Source organism: Ambystoma mexicanum, chromosome 10 (genome assembly GCF_040938575.1).
Source record: "Ambystoma mexicanum isolate Mex_15411 chromosome 10, UKY_AmexF1_1, whole genome shotgun sequence".
Lineage (NCBI taxonomy): Eukaryota > Metazoa > Chordata > Amphibia > Caudata > Ambystomatidae > Ambystoma > Ambystoma mexicanum.
This window is the reverse complement of record NC_090932.1, coordinates 1,568,329,037-1,568,347,920: the sequence shown is the minus strand read 5'-3', so window position 1 is coordinate 1,568,347,920 and position 18,884 is coordinate 1,568,329,037. Positions and strand designations below refer to the sequence as shown.

Here is an 18,884-nt window from a genome sequence, read left to right as displayed (position 1 = left end):
TCAACAGAGGTTCGAATCCCCGATCCGTGCTTAGAAACCGAACTTGTACGGTAATAGGTGCGTTATTAAAAAAAACAAACACATTAAATAAGACAGTCTCCTTTTCTGGTAAGTCCACAGTGGTATTCTGAATCAATTCTGAGTTATTGAGTAAGCAATGGTTATGACGAAACCCAGATCCAAGGAATAAGGTTCCTGCTGCCCAGTTGATATACAGGTTATGTCTCTGAAGCCACGTCATTCCCACAACCACTGGATAGTGAGCCGCCTTAATGATGTTAAATCGTTGGCATTCACAGTGGTTATTGATCTTCAATTTCAGTGGTTGGGAGCATTGAGTAATGGTCCCAGAGGATAAGGGTCTTCGCCAATGCCTTCTATTGTTTGGGAAGGTTCTTTCTTTACACGAGGGATATGATGCAGTTCTGCCCATTGGTCATCCAAGAATAGACCCACGGCACCGCAATCTACTAGGGCATGGCCTGACGTAATGTCTCCATCTTCTGGCTGTAGGGTGTCTTGCAGAACCACTAAAGAGGTCCGAAGAGAAGCATCCAAGATTGTAGGGCAAAAAGGAGCTGTTATTGTTTCCCGTTTGGGGATTGGCGTTTCCCGAACGCCGATGAGGTGCAATCAGACTATTGTGAACCATGTGCTTTGGTAAAGTACATTACAGACATAGGCCCATTTCATTCTTACGGTTTCTCTCCTTGGAAGACAATGGACCCCAGATTGAACCCACCTGCAAAGGTTCAGGATAATTACAGGCAGCAGTAGAAGACCGCTGCGGAACAGGGAAGGCCAGGGATGGTCTGGTTGTGGGAAGTTGATGACTCCCCTTCTCTGCCTTTCTTTCTTGGATGCGAAAGTCAATTTGTAGGGCCAAATCAAGGCGACCTTGATAACTGTCGGCTCTCTCTACCTGGAAAAGCTCGTACTTTATCTCTTCATTTAAGCCCCTTCTAAAGAGTGTAAAACAAGCACTAGGTGACCAGTCCGTATCTCTGGCCAGTTGTTTGAATGTAGTCACATACGTGAACATATCCCGATTACCTTGTTGATAGTCAAGTAACTTCTCCTGGGCATTAAAGACAATGTCTGGTCTGTCTAACATGGCCTTAAACGCAGCATAGTCATCCAATGAAATGTTTCCAGTGGAGACCAACAGGGTTGTCCAGGTAAGAGCATTCATTACCTGAGAGATGGGTGATGATGAATCTCACCTTAGATCGATTGGTAGCGTAGAAATGAGGTTTAGATGTGAAATGGACCAAACAGGAATCCAAAAAGGGAACGTAGCTTCTTAGGATCTATAGCCAACGGTTCGGGAGTTGCTTGGCGTCTCAAACTGTCAGAATCCTTAAGTTTACTGGTAGGGCTTACCTGTGATTCCCGAGTTGTTTTATGGCAGCCTTTTTCTTGGACTTTGTTTGTTTTGTTCTTGTATCGTGTAGAAAGGGGTGAGCCTCCCCAGACGCCACCCTGCCTGGTAGAAGTACTCCGGTTGAGTGACCTCAGGAGAGACTGCCAAAGGTGCACGGGGCAAAAACCTTCCTGTAGGAAGTAAAAACCTGTGGACGATTGATATTCATTCAGCGATGTTGAAAGGATTCTGGGTACTCATCTCCTAACTGCAACCGACAGTGGAACGAGAATTATCCTGGCAAGTTGAATGAATGGACAGCAGAAAGCGGCACAGGAACTCGTCTCCATTCTGCAGGCGGCAGAAGTAAAAAGCATAACCCTGACAAGAAGGACTTTCAGAAGGAAACTGACAAGCAGAGGAGGGAAGGAAGGGCAGACAAGCGGGAACAATCCTGGATGGAATAGCGTTCCATCATGTTGGAGGTAAAAATGGCGCCCGCAGTCCGGGATGACCGCTTCCAAGAGGTCAATGGGGAACAAGATAAATTCTGTAAGAGTGATTTTACAGAAGGGTGAAATAGAACCCATCTCCCAGTGTCTCCGGAGCTCCGCAGCATACTCCAGATACTTTCTGGTTCTAAAGTACAACAAGTACATATAGTCCCAAAAGTTCTGGATGGTCAAGTTGCAACACGTACTTGACCAACTGGAGCCAAGGAGATTTTCTGATGACTTTGGATCTGGAGGATGTTTACTTACACATCCCCATTCACAAGAAACAGTGCAAGTTCCTACGATTCGCAGTTCAAGGTCAGCACTACCAGTTCAAGGCTCTGCCCTTTAGCCTGAAGTCGGCCCATGGGTTTTTGCGAAGAGCCTGCCCCCCGTGGCGGCACATCTTCGTCTACAAGGCATCCACGTATACCCCTACCTGGATGACTGGGTGGTACGTTCCTGCTCACACGCTCTGGCAGCCGAACACATATCGAAAACCGTACGTCTGCTGACAGAGTTGGGGTTCTCCGTGAACTATCCAAAGTCCTGCTTGATGCCATCTCAGGTTGCCCTGTTCCTAGGTGGCCGACTCAACACAGTGACGTGTTTGGTGTCTCCCTCTGAGGAAAGGGTGAGAGCCATACAAGGCAAAGTGCAGCTTGTCGTCGGCTCAGATGGTGACGGTGCAGTCCATCAATTCGCTACTGGGCATGATGTCCTCCCGCATCAGCCTTGTTCGCCTCTGCAGACTTCACTTGAGTCCTCTCCAGGAGTTCCTGGATGCGAGGTGGATGGAAGTATTGGGAAATCATGTGGACAAGATCTTCCTCAACGAGAAGTTCCGTTGGGTGATACCGTGGTGGGTTGTACGGCCTCATGTCGTCTAGGGGACTCGGTTTCAGGTTCCTCCTTACCAGGAGACGGTCCATACAGACGCCTCTCTACAGGAATGGGGAGCCCACACTGGACAGTTGCATGCCAGAGGCCTATGGCAAACGGAAGAAAAGGACCTCCACATCAACGTCCTAGAACTTCAGGCCGTATTCTGGGCTCTCAAGTTTTTTCTGCCGTTGTTGAAGGGCAAGGTGGTGAGGAACTTCCGAGACAACACCACCATCATATTCAACATCTGGCTGCAAGGGGGGACCTGCTCAAAGCACTTTCCAAGGAGGCCCTGGACCTGTGGCGCTGGGCCATTCGGCAAGGCATGTTCCTTGTCCCGTTTCACCTAGCGGGTGTCAGAAAATCATTGCTGACTCATTCAACAGGGAACTGCATTCTTGCCACGATTGGGAACTTCGCCAGGACCAGGTGGATCTTCTGTTTGGCAAATGGGGCCAGCCCCAGATTGATCTCTTCACAATGGCGGCGAACACCATGGGAGGGACGGTTCCTGTACGCTTTCCCTCCATTACCACTCCTCTTACGTGTGATCAACACACTCGGACAGTGCCACTGCGGGATAATACTCGTCTCCCCAGCGTGGCCAAGACAAATCTGTTATCCGGTCCTGCTGCGTCTGCCAGTGGCCTCGTCCCTCGGTTTGCCACTGTCCCCGGACCTTCTCTGCAGAGAGGAGGTGGTGGGGGGAGGGGTGATTCTGCATCACGGCCCAGAGTCTCTGAACCTGAGGTCATGGCTCCTACTGTCCTAGAGTTTGGAGGTTATGCTTTACTCGCAGATTGTAAGGACAGCCTGGCCAGAGCCTTGTCAACGTTGAAGTGCTATGGAAATGAATAGAAACGCTTCTCCGTGTGGTTTCGGACTCAGAAGATTGCCCCTCTGCGGACCACGGCTCCGCAACTTCTACCATTCTTGCTTTCCTTGGCCCAAGTCGGACTGGCTCCCGCCTCTATCAAGGTGCATCTCGTCGTCATATGCAGGTACACCAGGTCTCCTGGCAGACCTTCGCTGTGGTCTCACAGACTCGTCAAGGAGTTCAAGGGACTTTGGAGCTCCTTTCGAACCTATGCATCAGGCCAGCTCAAGTTTCTCTCATGGATGATGGCTTTCCTCGTGGCTATAACCTCGTCCAGGTGGTCAAGGAGATTCAGGCCCTGTCTTGCAAACAGCTTTACTTGTCTTTTCATGCTTCAAGGGTGGTAATGCGTACACACTCCACCTTTATGCCAAAGGTACCATTGGAATTCCACCTCAACGAACCTTTGGTGTTACCGGTCTTCTTTCCAAATTCGTCGCCGCCAGTGGAAAGGGCCTTGCATTCGCTGTACGTTGCTCGTGCTTTGAATTTCTGCCTGGCACGTATGAAGATTTTTCAGAAACCTTTTCAGTTGTTTGTCATCTTTGGACCTATGAATCAAGGAAATGTCGTGTCTAAGGCTTCCATCTCCAGGTGTCTCTCCGGCTGCACCATGCACGGTCATCGACTGGCTAGCAGGCCACTGCCAAGCTGGGCCGAGAGCCCACTCCACCAAAGCCATAGCAGCAATGACAGTGTGTCTCTCTGGTGTGCCCCTGCTCAACATCTGCAGGGCTGCTACGTGGAGGTCCACACACACCTTCACAAGGTTCTACTGCATCGACAGGGATCCCAGGGAGGAGTCCCGAGTCGGCCAAGCAGTGATACGCAACCTGTTTGCTTGAGGTGAGTCAGTTCAGAGGTGAGTGTTTATTGCTTCTGTTGAGCCCTGCCACCTCCTGTGGTTGTGTATATGTACTGCTGTGTAATTGTTTATAAGCATGTGAAGTCATGCCAGACCCTCTGCTGGAGAAGGTTTAGGTTACTTACCTGTAACTATTGTTCTCCAGCATGGGTCTGACATGGATTCACATGCTTCTCCAGCATGGGATCTGGCATGGATTCACATGCTCATGAATATTCTCCATCTTCAGGTTGGGAATCCTCAGTAAAGAAAAATTCAGTTTGTTTCACTTCTGAACTGTCTTTCATCCATTTCAGCCAATGGCTGCCCTCTACCTAAGCCCCTCCTCTGACAGCCATCTTCAGATTTGTTAGCACGTAAAGTGGCAGTAGGACCAAGAGAAGAGCCGCAGAGGGGTAAGCGGGAGGGTTTGCATGTGAATCCATGCCAGACCATGCTGGAGAATAACAGTTATGTAACTTCTTCCTTCACCAGCATGGGGTCTGGCATGGATTCACATGCTGATGAATAAAGAATACACAGGTTGCACAGCACTGCCTGGCCGACCCTGGAATCCGTCGACGCAGTATAAATTCGTGAAGGTGTGCGTCGACCTCCACGTAGCAGCCCTGCAGGTGTCAAGCCGGGGCGCACCAGACGGGAACACCATAGTTGCAGCGATCGCTCTGGTCTCATGGGCTCTCGGACGGCCAGGCAGCGGTTGGTTTGCCAACCGCTGACAATGGGTGATGCAACTGGAGAGCCACCTGGAAATGGAAGCGTTGGAGAGGGCCTTCCCATGGTTCACATGACCAAAGTTGCTACGTCTTCCGGAAACTATTTGTGCGGTCCACATAGAACTTCAGCGCTCTAGCTACATCGAGCGAGTGCAAAGTCCTCTCAGCCAGCGACAAAGGTGTCGGGAAGAATACAGGTAACACCAAGGGCTCGTTTTAGATGACTACCCTCGTCTTGTGAAATGTCAAATAAGTTGGTTTACAAGAGAGGGCCTGGATCTCTCCCACTTGTCGTGCGGAAGTGATGGCCACCAGAAAAGCTGTTTTCCACAACAAAAATGTCATTGGAGCCTAATGCATAGGCTCGAACTGAGGACCCATGAGCCTAGTAAGCACCACATTGAGCTCCCATGCCGGGCCTGAGCCTTCACCAGCGGGAACGAGCGAAATTGTCCTTTGATGAATCGATGCAACCATAAGGATGATTGTCCCGGAGAACTGGTATAGCCGCCAGATGCACTTTGATGGAAGCATGGGCCAGTCCTGCCTTGGCTAACGACAACAAATACGGAAGCCCCTGCGGAGCAGTGACTCGTAGAGGGTCGATCTTCTGAGTACGGCACCAAACGGCAAACCTCATCCACTTGTGCCTGTAGCATTTGAGAATAGATGAAGCTCTGGCCTTGGCAAGCACCTCCTAGATCGTAGCCCCCAAACTCTAGTGCTGCAGGATCCAGGCCTTCAGGTTCAGCGATCCTGGGTTGTGGTGCAGAATCGTGCCTCCTTCCATGACGAGAAGATCTGCGACCGCCGGAAGCTTAACTGGAGGGGACTCTGACATGTCCAGAAGGTCTGGGTACCATATCTGTCTCGGCCACGCCAGTGTGACGAGTGTCATCCTGCACCAGGACCGAGTTTATTGACTAATCGAAGAAACATCAGCAACGGAGGGAACGCTCTCCGGCTGGGGAAAACTGTTGGCGAACCTCTGGCACTTGGTGTTCATCGCAGTCACAAGCAGATCGATCTGGGGATTGCCCCATCTGCGGAACAGGTGATCCACTTGGTCCTGCCGATGTTCTTACTCGTGGCAAGAGCGCAGCTCCCTGCTGAGAGAGTCGGAGACAGTGTTCTTCACTCCTACCAGATGAAACAGGATGAGAAACCTCCTCTGGGCTATTGCCCAGTGCCATAGATCCTGCGCCTCTTTGGAGACCGCTTGGGATCTGGTGCCCCCCCCTGCTTCCTGATGTAAAACATTGTGGTGGTATTGTCCATGAATACCCGCACCACCTTGCCCTTGAGGGGACGTCCGGAAGGACTTGAGGGCCCAAAACACTGCTCGCAGCTCCAGCACGTTGATGTGCAATATCTTTTCGTCCGTCAGCCACAGGCCTCTTGCGTGAAGACTTCTGGTGTGAGCACCCCAACCTTCCAGTGAGGTATCCGTCATGGCCGTCTCCTGGTACGGTGGGGTGTGGAAATCTGCTCCTCTGGACAGATGTGAGCGGACTCCCCACCATTGTATCAGTCGACGGAAGCTCTCGTGGAGCTTGTTCTTGTCCTGGAAGCTTCCCGACACTTGTATCCAATGTCCGTCGAGGAACTCCTGTAGCGGACGCATCCGCAGCCTGCATAGTCTGATGAGGTAAATGCATGATGACATCATGCCGAGCAGAGACTTGATGGATCTCACTGTGGCGACCTTTAGGGCCAACAGCCGTTTCACCTTGCTCAAAATGGCTGCTATCCTTTCCTCCGACGGAGACACCAAGCACGACACTATGTTGAGTTGGGATCCCAGAAACAGCGCGTCATGCGATGGAGTCAAGCAGTACTTTGCATAGTCCACCGAGAACCCCAGATCCGTCAGGAGTTGGATGGTCCTCACTGTGTGTTCGACAGCGATGTTCTTTGAACTTGCCCGGATTAGCCAGTCGTCTAGGTAAGGGTACACATGGATCCCTCATAGACGCAGCTGTGCCGCCACCAGCGCCAGGCACTTGGTGAAAACTCTTGGCGTCGACTTCAATCTGAAGGGGAGGGCCTTGAACTGGTAATGTTGTCCTCTAACCACGAAGCGCAGGAACTTGCGGTGGCCCTTGTGTGGGGGGATGTGAAAATAGGCATCTTCCAAGTCCAGCGACGATAGAAACCCCCCCCTCTTCTGGCTGTCCTAGCATGTGCTGAAGAGTCACCATCTGTAACTTTTGCGACTTGATGTACTTGTTCAGACGGCAGAGGTCTATGATGGGCCTCCAACCGCTGGCCTTCTTTTTGATGAGGAAGTAACAAGAGTCCACTCCGGAGCCCCGGAGCCTCTTTGGGACAAGCTCTATTGCACCCATTTTTAGCATGGCCCGAACCTTCAGCAGAAGCTGAGGGACGTAGTTTTCATGCCGGGCCACTGGTGGTATATGGGGACACTTCAGTTTGAACTGCAGGGTGTGTCCGTGGGCGAGAGCGTACAGCACCCAACGGTCGGTGGAGATGGTCTATCACCTGCTGACGAGGTTTGCCAGCCGGCCTCTCATCGGGGTGCACGGGTGGGGGCTCGATGCCACGGCCGTTTCAATCCTGTTTTGACGTCGAAGCGTCGCCTTTGGACCTTTGACGACAACGTCCTCCTCCAGATTTGGCACGGCCCCATAGGTCTCCTGTGATTAAGAGTGAGAGGGTTGACGGTAGGACAAAGTACCTCCACCTAATCCTTTGGAAGAACCTCGAGGTTTTCCGCCGGAAGTCCGAAAGGACGGCCGTCGCAGTTGAAGCGTGCACAAGCCGTCTCAGTGTCCGCCTTGATGGCCTGAAGAGACTCGTCCACGGTCTTTCCCGAACACATTGTCCCTATCGAAGGGCATGTCCAACACCTTCGACTGAACATCCTGGCAAAAGTTTGTGGCCTCAGCCAGCCCCGCCGACAAAGGCAAACGCTGTTGGCCATTTGGCGGAACCCTGTATCGGCAATGTCCGTGGCCACTGTAATGGCGTGGTCCGATGCCACCTTGTTTTCCTGTAGGATCTCCAAAGCTTCCGCCCTCTTGTCATCGTGAAGGAGGGCCAGAATGGGAGCGATCTTGAACCAAAGCTCCCTGTCGTAACGTGCCACAGTGGCGGAGGCGTTGGCGACCTTGATGGTGGTCGCTGCCGATGTGATAACTCTTCGCCCCATGGCATTCCAATTTCTTCCACTCACTGTCCCGGGGGAGGGTGGAGGCCGCCGACGAGGAGGAGCCCGAAGATTTCTTCTTTGCTGCCGCCAACACCACAGAGTCTGGAGACAGTTGGGACCGTAAGCAGTTGGGCGCAGAGTCTGGCACCCTGTATTTCTTGTCGTAGCGGTCCCTCCTCACCGGTGCCAAGGAAGGGTTCTTCATGAGGGACAACCCCTTGTCCCAAATGGCATCCAAGAGTGGGATCGAAAGCACGGTCTTCCCCTTCGCCTCGCGGTGCTGGTATAGAAAACCCTCTTTCTTCTTCTCCTCAGGGACAAGCTGGAATAGCTCTGAGGCCCTGGAGATCATGGCGTGGAACGAGCTTATCTCGTTGGGCGGTGGGGGGAGGAGACAGGAGAGCCCCAATCCGCCGTTGTCGTCCGTGCCAGTGCCCGTCGTCGCCGTGTCGGGATCCGTCTTATCCCACGGGGGTGGCAGGAGGTGGAGGGTGAACCCTCCTCTTGGATGGTCGTTCCCCTGATGGTACCGGAGCCGTGGGCGGGCCGTCGGCGCAAGAGGCATCCTCGTCCGGATCTCCGAACATAGGGTATGCAGAGCAGTGAGAATGTCCACCGAGATATCTCCAGGTGGTTGCTGAGGTGGCTGTGGCATCGGAGGAGAGGGCGTTTGCGGCTTAGGCTGGTCCTCCAAGCCCTCAACGCCCTGCTGCTCCTCGCCGTCACCTTCATCATCGCCCTCGTCAGGATCCTTCCCTTCCCGTAGAGCCTGCTCTCGACCCATCCTTCCTCCTGGATGGTCTGGAGGTTGGTAAACTCCTCCTCTGAGGAGATATCCGTGCTCTGGAGGGCTACCATGCCCCCCCTCTCTGCGACCAAGGGAGACAGTTTCAGTGAAATGATAGGCATTATCTTCTCCGGTGTCTTTTCGATGGGCTGAAAAGAGGACTCCCTTCTGGCAGGCAGGGATACTCTTGCCTTTGGGACCGTGCCCTGCGGATCCGCCACAGTGGTCTTCGCAAGGGACGCCACCACTCCTTTGATGGAAGGTTGGGCCTTCGTCAGATGTACCTGGGCCTTCACGTTCTTGGTCGAGCCCACGGCCTTCACCTTAGAGGGAGGGTGTGAGCCCTGCTCCCCCTTGGCCTTCGCTGGAGGGCCTGTCTGGGTCTTCTCCAAGAGCTTGCCCGGATGGTCCGACTTCCAATTCTTTGAAGATCCTCAGCGTTGACTCGTGGTCGAAGTTATTGGAGACGCTGTACCCGCCCTAGCCGCCGAGGAGCCCGTCACAACGGCGCTCCCAGTGACAGTAGACTTGCGGTGTTCAGCCGTATGATGGGCTGACGTGGGATGGGCGCCCTCAAAGGTCTTAGAAGACCACTCAACTTTCTTCTGGGCAGCGGAGGCATGCTGCTGGGAGTCACGCAGAGCAGGGGCCTTGGCCTGCAGCCACTGGTTGAGACGCCTTCACCGATTGGTCAGCGTGCGGGGCACCAGGTCCTAACAAAAAGCACAGTCATCTTCCACGTGCGTTGGGTCAGAGTGCAGGCTGTAGAGGCACAGGGAATGTCCGTCGTCCGAAAAGACGTTCTGCAGGCCGCAGCCTGGGCAAATCTTTAACAGTTTCGCGGAGTCCTTCTCATCCACCATGTCCACGTGGCGTAGGCCTTGAAGAAGCTTCTGGAATCCTCCAAGAAGTAAACTTGCTGAAATTCACCCTTGAAGGGTGCTGAAGAACGGGTCCCCGTTAATCGGAAGGTAGATCGATGGAGCTTGAGGCTCGATTGACCGAAAAAAATAACTCTTAGAAAAAACGCAAAATGCAGTAAAAGCCTGAGAGCTAAGCACGAGGACTCCAACACTTGAACGTGCAGTAAAAATCAGAAGATGGCTGCCAGAGGAGGGCCATAGGTAGAGGGCAGTCATTGGCTGGGGGGCAATATGACCTAGAGACCAGTGATTGGTTGTTAGGAGAAAGACAGTTCAGAAGTGAAAAAGAAGCTGAATGTTTCTTTATCGAGGATTCCCATCCTGACGACGGGGAATATTCATGAGCATGTGAATCCATGCCGGACGCATGCTGGAGAACGACCGTTACAGGTAAGTAACTTGTTCCTAACCCTCCCTCCTTCCCCTATGTGGCACTTCTTGGCCAACACTACCACTTTACATGCTTAGCAAATCTGAAGATGGCCACCATGTGTGGAGCTTAGGGAGAGGACTGTCATTGGATGGGGGGCAATATGACCCAGAGGCCAGTGATTGGTTTAGAGGAGAAATACAATTTGAAAGTGATTTTTTTTTTTTTTTCTTTTCTTTTACCGAGGATGACAGGAAATATTCATGAGCATGTGAATCCATGCCAGACCCATGATGGAGAACAATAGTTACAGGTAAGTAACTTAAACCATACACTTTAAGAAAGACACAGTGGGCCTCATCAGAAGTTGGGCGGAGCCGTAAAATGTGGCAGTAACGCAATTAACGCTGCATTTACCGCTCTGCCCAATCCCGAATATATCCCTACCCAGGTAGGTAGCTCTGAGCTGGCGGTGAATGCGCTGTCGGTATAGGCATTTTCGGCACTATTAGTGCCACCCATCCCCATCGGGCAGGAGTGTTGCTAGGTCTGGAAAAGATCTGAGGCTACGCTAATGTCGGGACTGGGGGCTAGCTGGCCTTTTGGTTGTAGCCCCTGCGATTCTATCCGGGGCTACAACCAAAAGACCCGGGACTATAGCCCCCTAAGCCACTCAGTAGCAACACCTCTGCCATCGGGTCCAATGAACTGGGGATTTACTTCTTTAGCACTACGCATGATCCGGTGCAAATTGCGCTGGGCCGAGTAGCGGTAACGCTAATTGCGTTGGGCAGTATCCCGGCACAATTACTGCCTGGATACCGCCCAACTTGTGATGAGGCCCAATGTATTTCAAGGTAAGTAATGGACCTATTGGTACATAACTATTGTTAGGGAGAATGTTAATTTTTGTGCTAAAATGCTCCCACCTCAGAGACCCCAAGCTCTTTTGCTGAATTTAGGACTTTTTAATTTTAACCCTGGAGTGAGTGTGACCTTTTTCTCACTCTCATGTGGTTTTACCTGATTTTTTTTGGAGTCTGGCAAACTCCATAGGCAACTGCTTTTTGTATGGTGACAGAGCATCTTCAGTTCTGTCACTTGGATTTCTCAAAAGGTTTAAATACCTTTTCTTGTGTGAACTCCAGTTCCCAAGAACAGTAAAGTGAAATTGACTTTACTTACCTTTTCTCTTTGTAGGTCCAGCACACACCATCTTATGTGGAGCTGGGGTTACTTAGTAGCACCTTTATCCTACTTTATCATTTAACATTTTTTATGTTACCTTCACTACTTTAAATGGCTGGTGGCTGTGCTTTACTTTTTCCTCAAATTGTGCTGGTCTACCGCAGGCTGAACCCTCAGCTGCAGTACAGCACCCATGGGTGACCATTTTGTCAAAATGGACCCGGTCTTCTTTTTTTGCCATTTTCTGCTTGTGAGCTCTTTCTTGGCTTTTACTCTGTGCGTTGGCAGATTTGAGCCCTTTGTTTGTCTTGCCTTCACACGCTTCAGCCCTGAAGCCCACCCCTGGCTCCAGTGTGTCTGGAAGGACAGGATGTGAGGGAGGGTCTCGAAATTCCCCTGTCCTTTGTCTCTAAGAGTGCCTGAATGAAACTAGCCCTGATTGGCTGGCTGGCTAGCTGTCCTTTCAGGACAGCCACCCTGCTGTGTGATTGACACCCTAGGTTGTGCATGAATGGGAGAAACCTGCTTAAAAGGCAAGGGTTTTGGAACTAGAGGGACTACAGTCCACCAAAGTTTCAGCTCGATTCGGAAGACCATGCACTGCACAATAGCTTGTGGTCCCAGGGTATTGGGATATTGCAGCCCTGCAAGTTCGCAGAACAATGTGGGATGACTCAAAATGCAGGTGTTATTTAGTCTAGTGGATCTCACCAGACTCTGGGTCAGGTTCGTTCTTTACGGTATCCCCAGGTCGATTGGAAGGAAGGGTTACACAGCAGGCTCTCCGGTTGCTGGAAATCGCTACAGACATCCTTTCTTCATCTTCCTCTTTGGTTTCAGCTCCAGTGGTAGACTTGTTAGCAGTTTCCAGGCTTGGAGTATTTAGCAGGAACTACAGCGCAACTTCTGCAATCTCTCCCTGCAGTTTACAGAAAGGGGCTGTCTGGCTGTCCATTCACGACAGCCAGCCCCCCACTAAGACTGGGTTCCTTTCAGGAAAGGTGAAAGACAAAGGAGATTTGGACTCCTCCCTCGCTACCTGCCTTCTCAGACATTCTGGAGCCTGGGCGGGGAATACAAAGGATTCCCGCCGAAGACAAAACTTCAACTGAGGTTGTTCCCGCCGTGAATGGCAGGGAAATACTTCAAACTGCAAGCAAACAAGAAATGGTGAAAAAAGTAGCCCACCGTTTTAGCAAAATGATGGCCCTTCTGTGCGTTTCCGAGGCCGATTTAACAACATGTGAGTAATAAGACTAAAATGACTTAAGGTAAAACCACTGCCACCAGCCATTGAAGTAAACTTTCAATTGTAACACATTCTACACGTAAGTAAGAAAGTGGATATATTGCATCTCCCCAGCACTCTACATAAGTTGGGGTGTGTTGGGTCACTATAGAAATTGTAACAAGGGATGACAAACCCTCTTTACACCTTGGAAACAGTAGTTCACCCAAGTACACTATAGAGAAATTAACAGCAAAGCCCGAGGTGCAATCCAGCCTAATCCCAAATTTTATAGGAAACTATATACCCAACCATACACTGTGGAGGGACATAATAACGTCACCCATAAAAAGAGTGAGAGTAGATGAGGGGGGAAATTCCCCTTCACCTAGGGACAAGGAAAAATAATCACCAACTCCAACCAAAATGTTCTGGGGTTGACACAGGTCAGGAAGATTTATCACAAATATGAACATCTTTCCGTGCTTTTTGGAGAAGCAGCTGGAGAAAGCTCTAGGAAGTGCCTCAGTCTCATTTTGAAGCCTGCAGCATGGGGTCCCATCATCAGCAGCTGGGGAAGTGGAAATTGCCTGCAGCATGGGCATGGTGTGCAACAGAGGACTAGAGCTCTGGAATAATGTACACAAGTCCTCAGATGCGATCAAGCGACCCCGCAGAGGTTGTGCCTTAAGGGCCTAACTATGGGAATACAAATCTTCCCTATTTCTCTATTTTAGTATTCAGTTTCTGGGATAGAATGCCCACCTAGCTGCTTGTGTCCAGCTCAGATATTTCACTCTCTAGCCCCGTATTCCTTTTCTGGACCTGCGCTAGTAACTTCAATACATTCATATCAAAAAGTATGTCCTATTTATGTTGGTTTTATTTTAGGAGTTATGTTCTCTGTAAACTTATCATTATCATGTTTCCCTTAAATGCCCTTGACTCTTTCTCCAGATGCGTTTGAGTACTTCATGTTCAATTTTGCCATAAGCCTCATCACTCAGAGGGTGAGTACAGAGAATTTTTCATTGCACAGTGTGACTAGATCTGCTTTTCCTGTTACGCTGAGTACGCATTCAGCTGCCACAAAAGAGTAAGGGAGCTCACCTTCCATACTCCTATCACACACATGGATAGTTCACCATTTCTCCTTGCATTCCCTCGCATACATTGCTCTTTTTCTGCTAATTATCTGTTCAGTTGGAGGAATTGTCCTTGTTAATTTCCTAATTTGCATTGTATGCTGCATACACTATATGGCGATCTGTTAAACTATTGCAAACATTATTAAAAATAATCCAAATAAAATATTTGAAGCAAGTGAATTGTAGGACGTTAACCATAGCACTGCAGAATTCATCATTTTTGGGATGGTAGAAGAGTCACTCTGTGTTTGATTGTCAGAGGGACAAAGAAGCTTAGGGAGTTAGAAAAATACATAAAATCGTAAAGTTTTAAGAATAAAATATTTTTGTTTTCCGTTCTATTCAGTAGAGGCACCTTCCAAAGCCAACTTGGTGTTTCTAGGAAGAATGACACTATCTCAGCAGGTCTTTATGATCGTACTGCACTGGCATTACATGGAACCATATTCTATAGTTGTGTTGGAAATGCAGTCCAGGTTTTACAGTGGTCCAGACGGTTGGTGGCAGTTTAGGCCTGGGTAGGCAGTTGAGTGATTGCAAAAAACTGATTTGGCAGTAGGTTTAGGATGTGTTGAGAATCCCCAAAATTAAATGCAACTTTATGTGAATTTATTTTATTTTCAGAACTACCCAGTGGGCCAGTACTTCAGCACCTCGGACAGCGCATACTTCATCTTGGTGGATAAATATTTGAGCTGGTTCCTGCCGACTGAAGGAACTGTACCACCTCCTCCATCTCCCAATCCTGGGTGCAGTGCTCCTTCTCCTACTCCCAGGTATTTGAATGGCAAAGCTCTACCCAAACTGGCAATTATTCTAGCAGGTCACTTTAATCTCTGTGATGAGGGTACCAGTACACTCGAAAATCTTCACCTATGTGTGGGAGCCTCAGTAACTTTGTAACAGTAAATCTCCCATTTTATTCAATAGGTTTTAAAGCCTGCTTCTTTCTCAGGGCATTATTTTGGTTTTGTCCTCGGAAAAAAATAGGCAGGCAACAGCAACAAGGGATTGATGGAAAGCTACATCAATTACAACAGCTGAGTAGCTTCAATTCCATCATTTTTTTTTTACCTCCGAGTACCTTCCCTGTCTTCTCCTAAAGGAAGCTGTCCCACCCAAGATAGCATTGCCCAAATCAATATTCCAAGACTCGGCCCACACTAAGGGATAGATCTCTTTTTAGGATCACATCATCAAAGCTAAAGCACTACTAGTGCTCAGTGGGACTAGAGTTCTGCCTTGCCAAAGTCCCTAGGGTTGTGTGCCTACCTCCCACCCACCCAAACCCGGGGTGCCTGTAGCCAACATCACTACTTTTCACAATGTTCGGATAAGAGTAGCAATCCAGTTTAACATCTCTGATAGTGCGGCAGGTTCAGACATCAGTTATTTTTGAGACACTATAACCTTGCATACCTGCAAAACCTCTTATCCTAGTACCAAACTTGGCAAGGCCGTTCCCAGCATCTACAAAGCCTCATTGGCCACAGCAGGGGAGGAAATAAAGACCCCAACATGACCCTACGCTTTTAAAAGCGAACCCTCTACCTTGGTTTCAACAGTAAGGAAAAACTTGTCTTTGTTACCCTCTGTGCCACAGCCAAGGGCTGCATGTGCCTATGCCACTTAAATATGCAGATTCCACCAGTCTTCATGAGGCCAGCAAGTGCAACTGTTTTCTTCTGCTCTATGACCGTAAACCTTTAAGGCAATAGGGAACTATATAAAGAGAAAAGAAAAGAGCTTGGCAGCAATGAATGAATGTTTCCTCATTTTGACTCAAGTATTTATCTGTACAGCTGTTACTGCAGATGTTTCTGTACATCGATACTGTTGATAGCTCTCTGCAATGTTTTTTTTTTCTTCCTCAAAATATTAGCCCTTATTCTTTTGTATTTCTTATGGTGCAAACCTAGTTTAAGAGCAGCAGAACTCGTTAGAACAGGATGGTGTCTGCATTGGTCTTGGCATGTTATACAGCATCAAAGTAGATCCTGCAGTGGTGTGGTGTTTAACCACTAATTATTTTGTTCCGTTTGTTTTGGAGGCGATACATGCAGCTTTAAATATAAGCCTGGTGGAAAGGGGAAGCCAGTGACGTTTACGCAATGTTTGAATTTGCAGGCATCTGTAATGAGGTGGGCTCTGAAGTGGGAGGCTGACTTCAGTGTGGCCAGTGGTGTGGCTGGAAGCCCAATAAGGAGGACGTTTTCCCCCATCGATGTGGGAGATCATGTGCGTTTGGACTACTAGGCGGAAGTCATACAGAGGACTCTAAAGGGTTTCGTTTTGTGGAGTCGCAGAGGCTGCACCTTTTTTGACTTTGTACTTTTGGAAGAGGTTAGGAAAGATTTTACTTGGTGATGCTTTCCCTGCAAAGACATCAATGGGACATGACTCTTGGAGGTCAGTGAAACAACATTTTGGCTCCATTTACCTTGCTACGTATATACTAACGGGCTAGTTAGTCGCCTAGGCCTCGGAACTGGGTAAAAGAACATGAAAGGATACGTAAGGTTTTCCTAGCCAACTGCTAGTAATCGTTCAAATTCATTTTCACAATACAATCCATGAACGATCTATTTAGGCAGTCTGGATTTGTAACAAACCATAACTTGCCTTTATTGTACACAAATAGACTGTATAGACAAAGTATGTACTAAGTCAATTTTGGATTGGTCATAACCCAATTATACCTGATTGATATGTAAATGAATTGCTGCAAACCTAAACGAAACATTGCCACCACAAATGTGACATTTCATATTGTAACAGGTTTCTCCTGTGCTAATTAGTGCACTCTGAAGCAGGGTCATTGACTGTTAGAGGAGTTTTCCTAAAGTCCCACTTGGAGGTAAGACTTTAATAAGCTATCCCAGTGGTTTGTAGATCCCCAACTATTTGTATCCATCTGGATGTGAGCTGTAGGTAAGTACACTGAACCTAATGGTACTGCACATCAAGGAAACACTTAAACATAAATGTATATTAAAATATAGATGTATTATATTAACACAAGAATCACTTTAAATTACTAAGTACAATAAACCCAAAATGGAAGACCGTGCACTGTCCGGTGAATCAAGGTCCCAGGTTATTGGGGTATTTCAGCCCAGAAAAGTTGCAGCAAGTCGTGGGATGGCTCAAAATGCTGGTGGTCATGAGTCTAGTGGACCTCATCAGGCTCTGGGTCAGAACTGTCATTTTTAGAGTCCCCAGGTCGCTTGGAGGGGAGGGCTACAGCATGCTCTGGTTACATACACAGCAGGCTCTCTGGTTATCTTCCTCTTCGGATTTAGGTATTGTGGTCGACTTGTCAACAGCTTCCAGGTTCAGAGTTTTTATCAGGAACTACAGCAAAACCTTTGCAATCTCTCCCTGCATTTTACAGAAAGGGGCGGTCTGACTGTCCAATCAGGACAGCCAACCCCCCATTGAGACTGGGCTCCTTTCGGGCAAAATGACAGACAAAGGGCTGCAGAGTTTTGGACTCCTCCTTCGCTTCCTGCCTTTTCAGACACTCTGGAGCCTCGGCCGGGAATACAAAGGATTCCCTCCATCCCCCAAAGATAAAACTCCCAGTGAGGTCTTTCCCACCTAGAATGGCAGTGGAAGACCTCAGAAACTACAAGCAAGCAAAAAAGGCAAAAAAATGAGCCCACCATTTTAGAAAAATGTGGCCCTTCTGTGCAGGCTGAATTAACAGCCTGCAAGTAAAAATGACTAAAAGCCATAAAACTAAAACCACTGCCACCAGCCATTGAAGCAAACTTGCAATTTTAACAAAATGTTTACAGGTAAGTAAAGAAGGCGATACATTGCATCTCCCCAGCGCTCCACTTAAGGTGCGGTGTGCTGGCTCATTTAAATATAAAATGTAAAGGGGGATGAAAATCCCTGTTTACTACTTGGGAACTGTAGTTCTCAAAAGTTTAGCCAGAGAAAATGTAAAAGGGGAGCCCCAAAGGGCAACCCATCAACTTTGGCTATATATGCCAAAAATGTATCAAAGAGGATAAAATCAAAACGACACTATGGAGAGTCTTAAAAATGACACCTTTGAAAAGAGTCAAAGGATTTGCAAGTGTGGTAAAAGGGTCCCACTCACTTAGTTATAAAGAAAAAAAAATCCATCAGTCCAGCAAAATGTTCTGGGAGATTTAGCATTAACCTTAAAATCTTACCTAGCAATGGTGGCTCCTTTTTTCACCATTTCTTGTGTGGTTGTCCTTTCTTAGCCCTTCTACTATTCTGGGAGGATGAGGTCTGTGTGCGAGTTTTGTCTTTGCCAGGAACCCCTTGGTGTTCCCACCTAGGCTCCAGTGTGTCTGTGAGGACAGGATGCAGGGGAGGAGTTTGACACTCCCCTATCCTATTTCTGTTGATGTGCCTGAATGGAACCAGTTCCTACTAGGGAACTGGGGCTGGTTGTCCTGATTGGACAGCTACCCACCACTTTCTGCAAACTGCAGGTACAGTTTGCCGAGTAGTGAATGGAAAACTGAATAAAAGTTGAAGTTCCTGAGGCAGAAGGCAAGTCGACCACTGGAACAGAAGATCCGAAGCTGAAGATGTCTGCAAGACCCTTCCAGTAACTGTGAAGCGAAACTGCTATCCTGACCCCGTTTTCTTATCGGCAGAGGTGCTCCGAAGATGACGATTCCTTGCCTTTGGCTGGTGGGACCAACCAGCCCCAAGACGAACTGCAGCTTGAGCCATCCCCTGAGGTGCTGTGACCTTCCAGGGCTGCAAACCTCGAATACCACGTGACCTCCGACCACCTCTCCATGTAAGGTGCGTAATGGGCCTTTTTACGCAGAGAAATCTTGACAATACGCCCTTTTAAATCCTCCTTGGGTACATGT

At 49.0% G+C, this 18,884-nt stretch overlaps 1 protein-coding gene across 4 annotated transcripts in view; it reads left to right on the top strand.

Moving 5' to 3' along the window:
• SMPD4 (sphingomyelin phosphodiesterase 4) overlaps nucleotides 1-18,884 on the top strand; it is a 669,498-nt gene that overhangs the window by 239,191 nt on the left and 411,423 nt on the right. For all 4 annotated transcript variants that reach the window (XM_069619878.1, XM_069619877.1, XM_069619876.1 and 1 more), the window contains exons 7-8: nucleotides 13,826-13,878; nucleotides 14,641-14,792. In XM_069619878.1, the coding sequence (XP_069475979.1) occupies nucleotides 13,826-13,878; nucleotides 14,641-14,792 (205 nt within the window). The remainder of the gene's footprint in view (nucleotides 1-13,825; nucleotides 13,879-14,640; nucleotides 14,793-18,884) is intronic.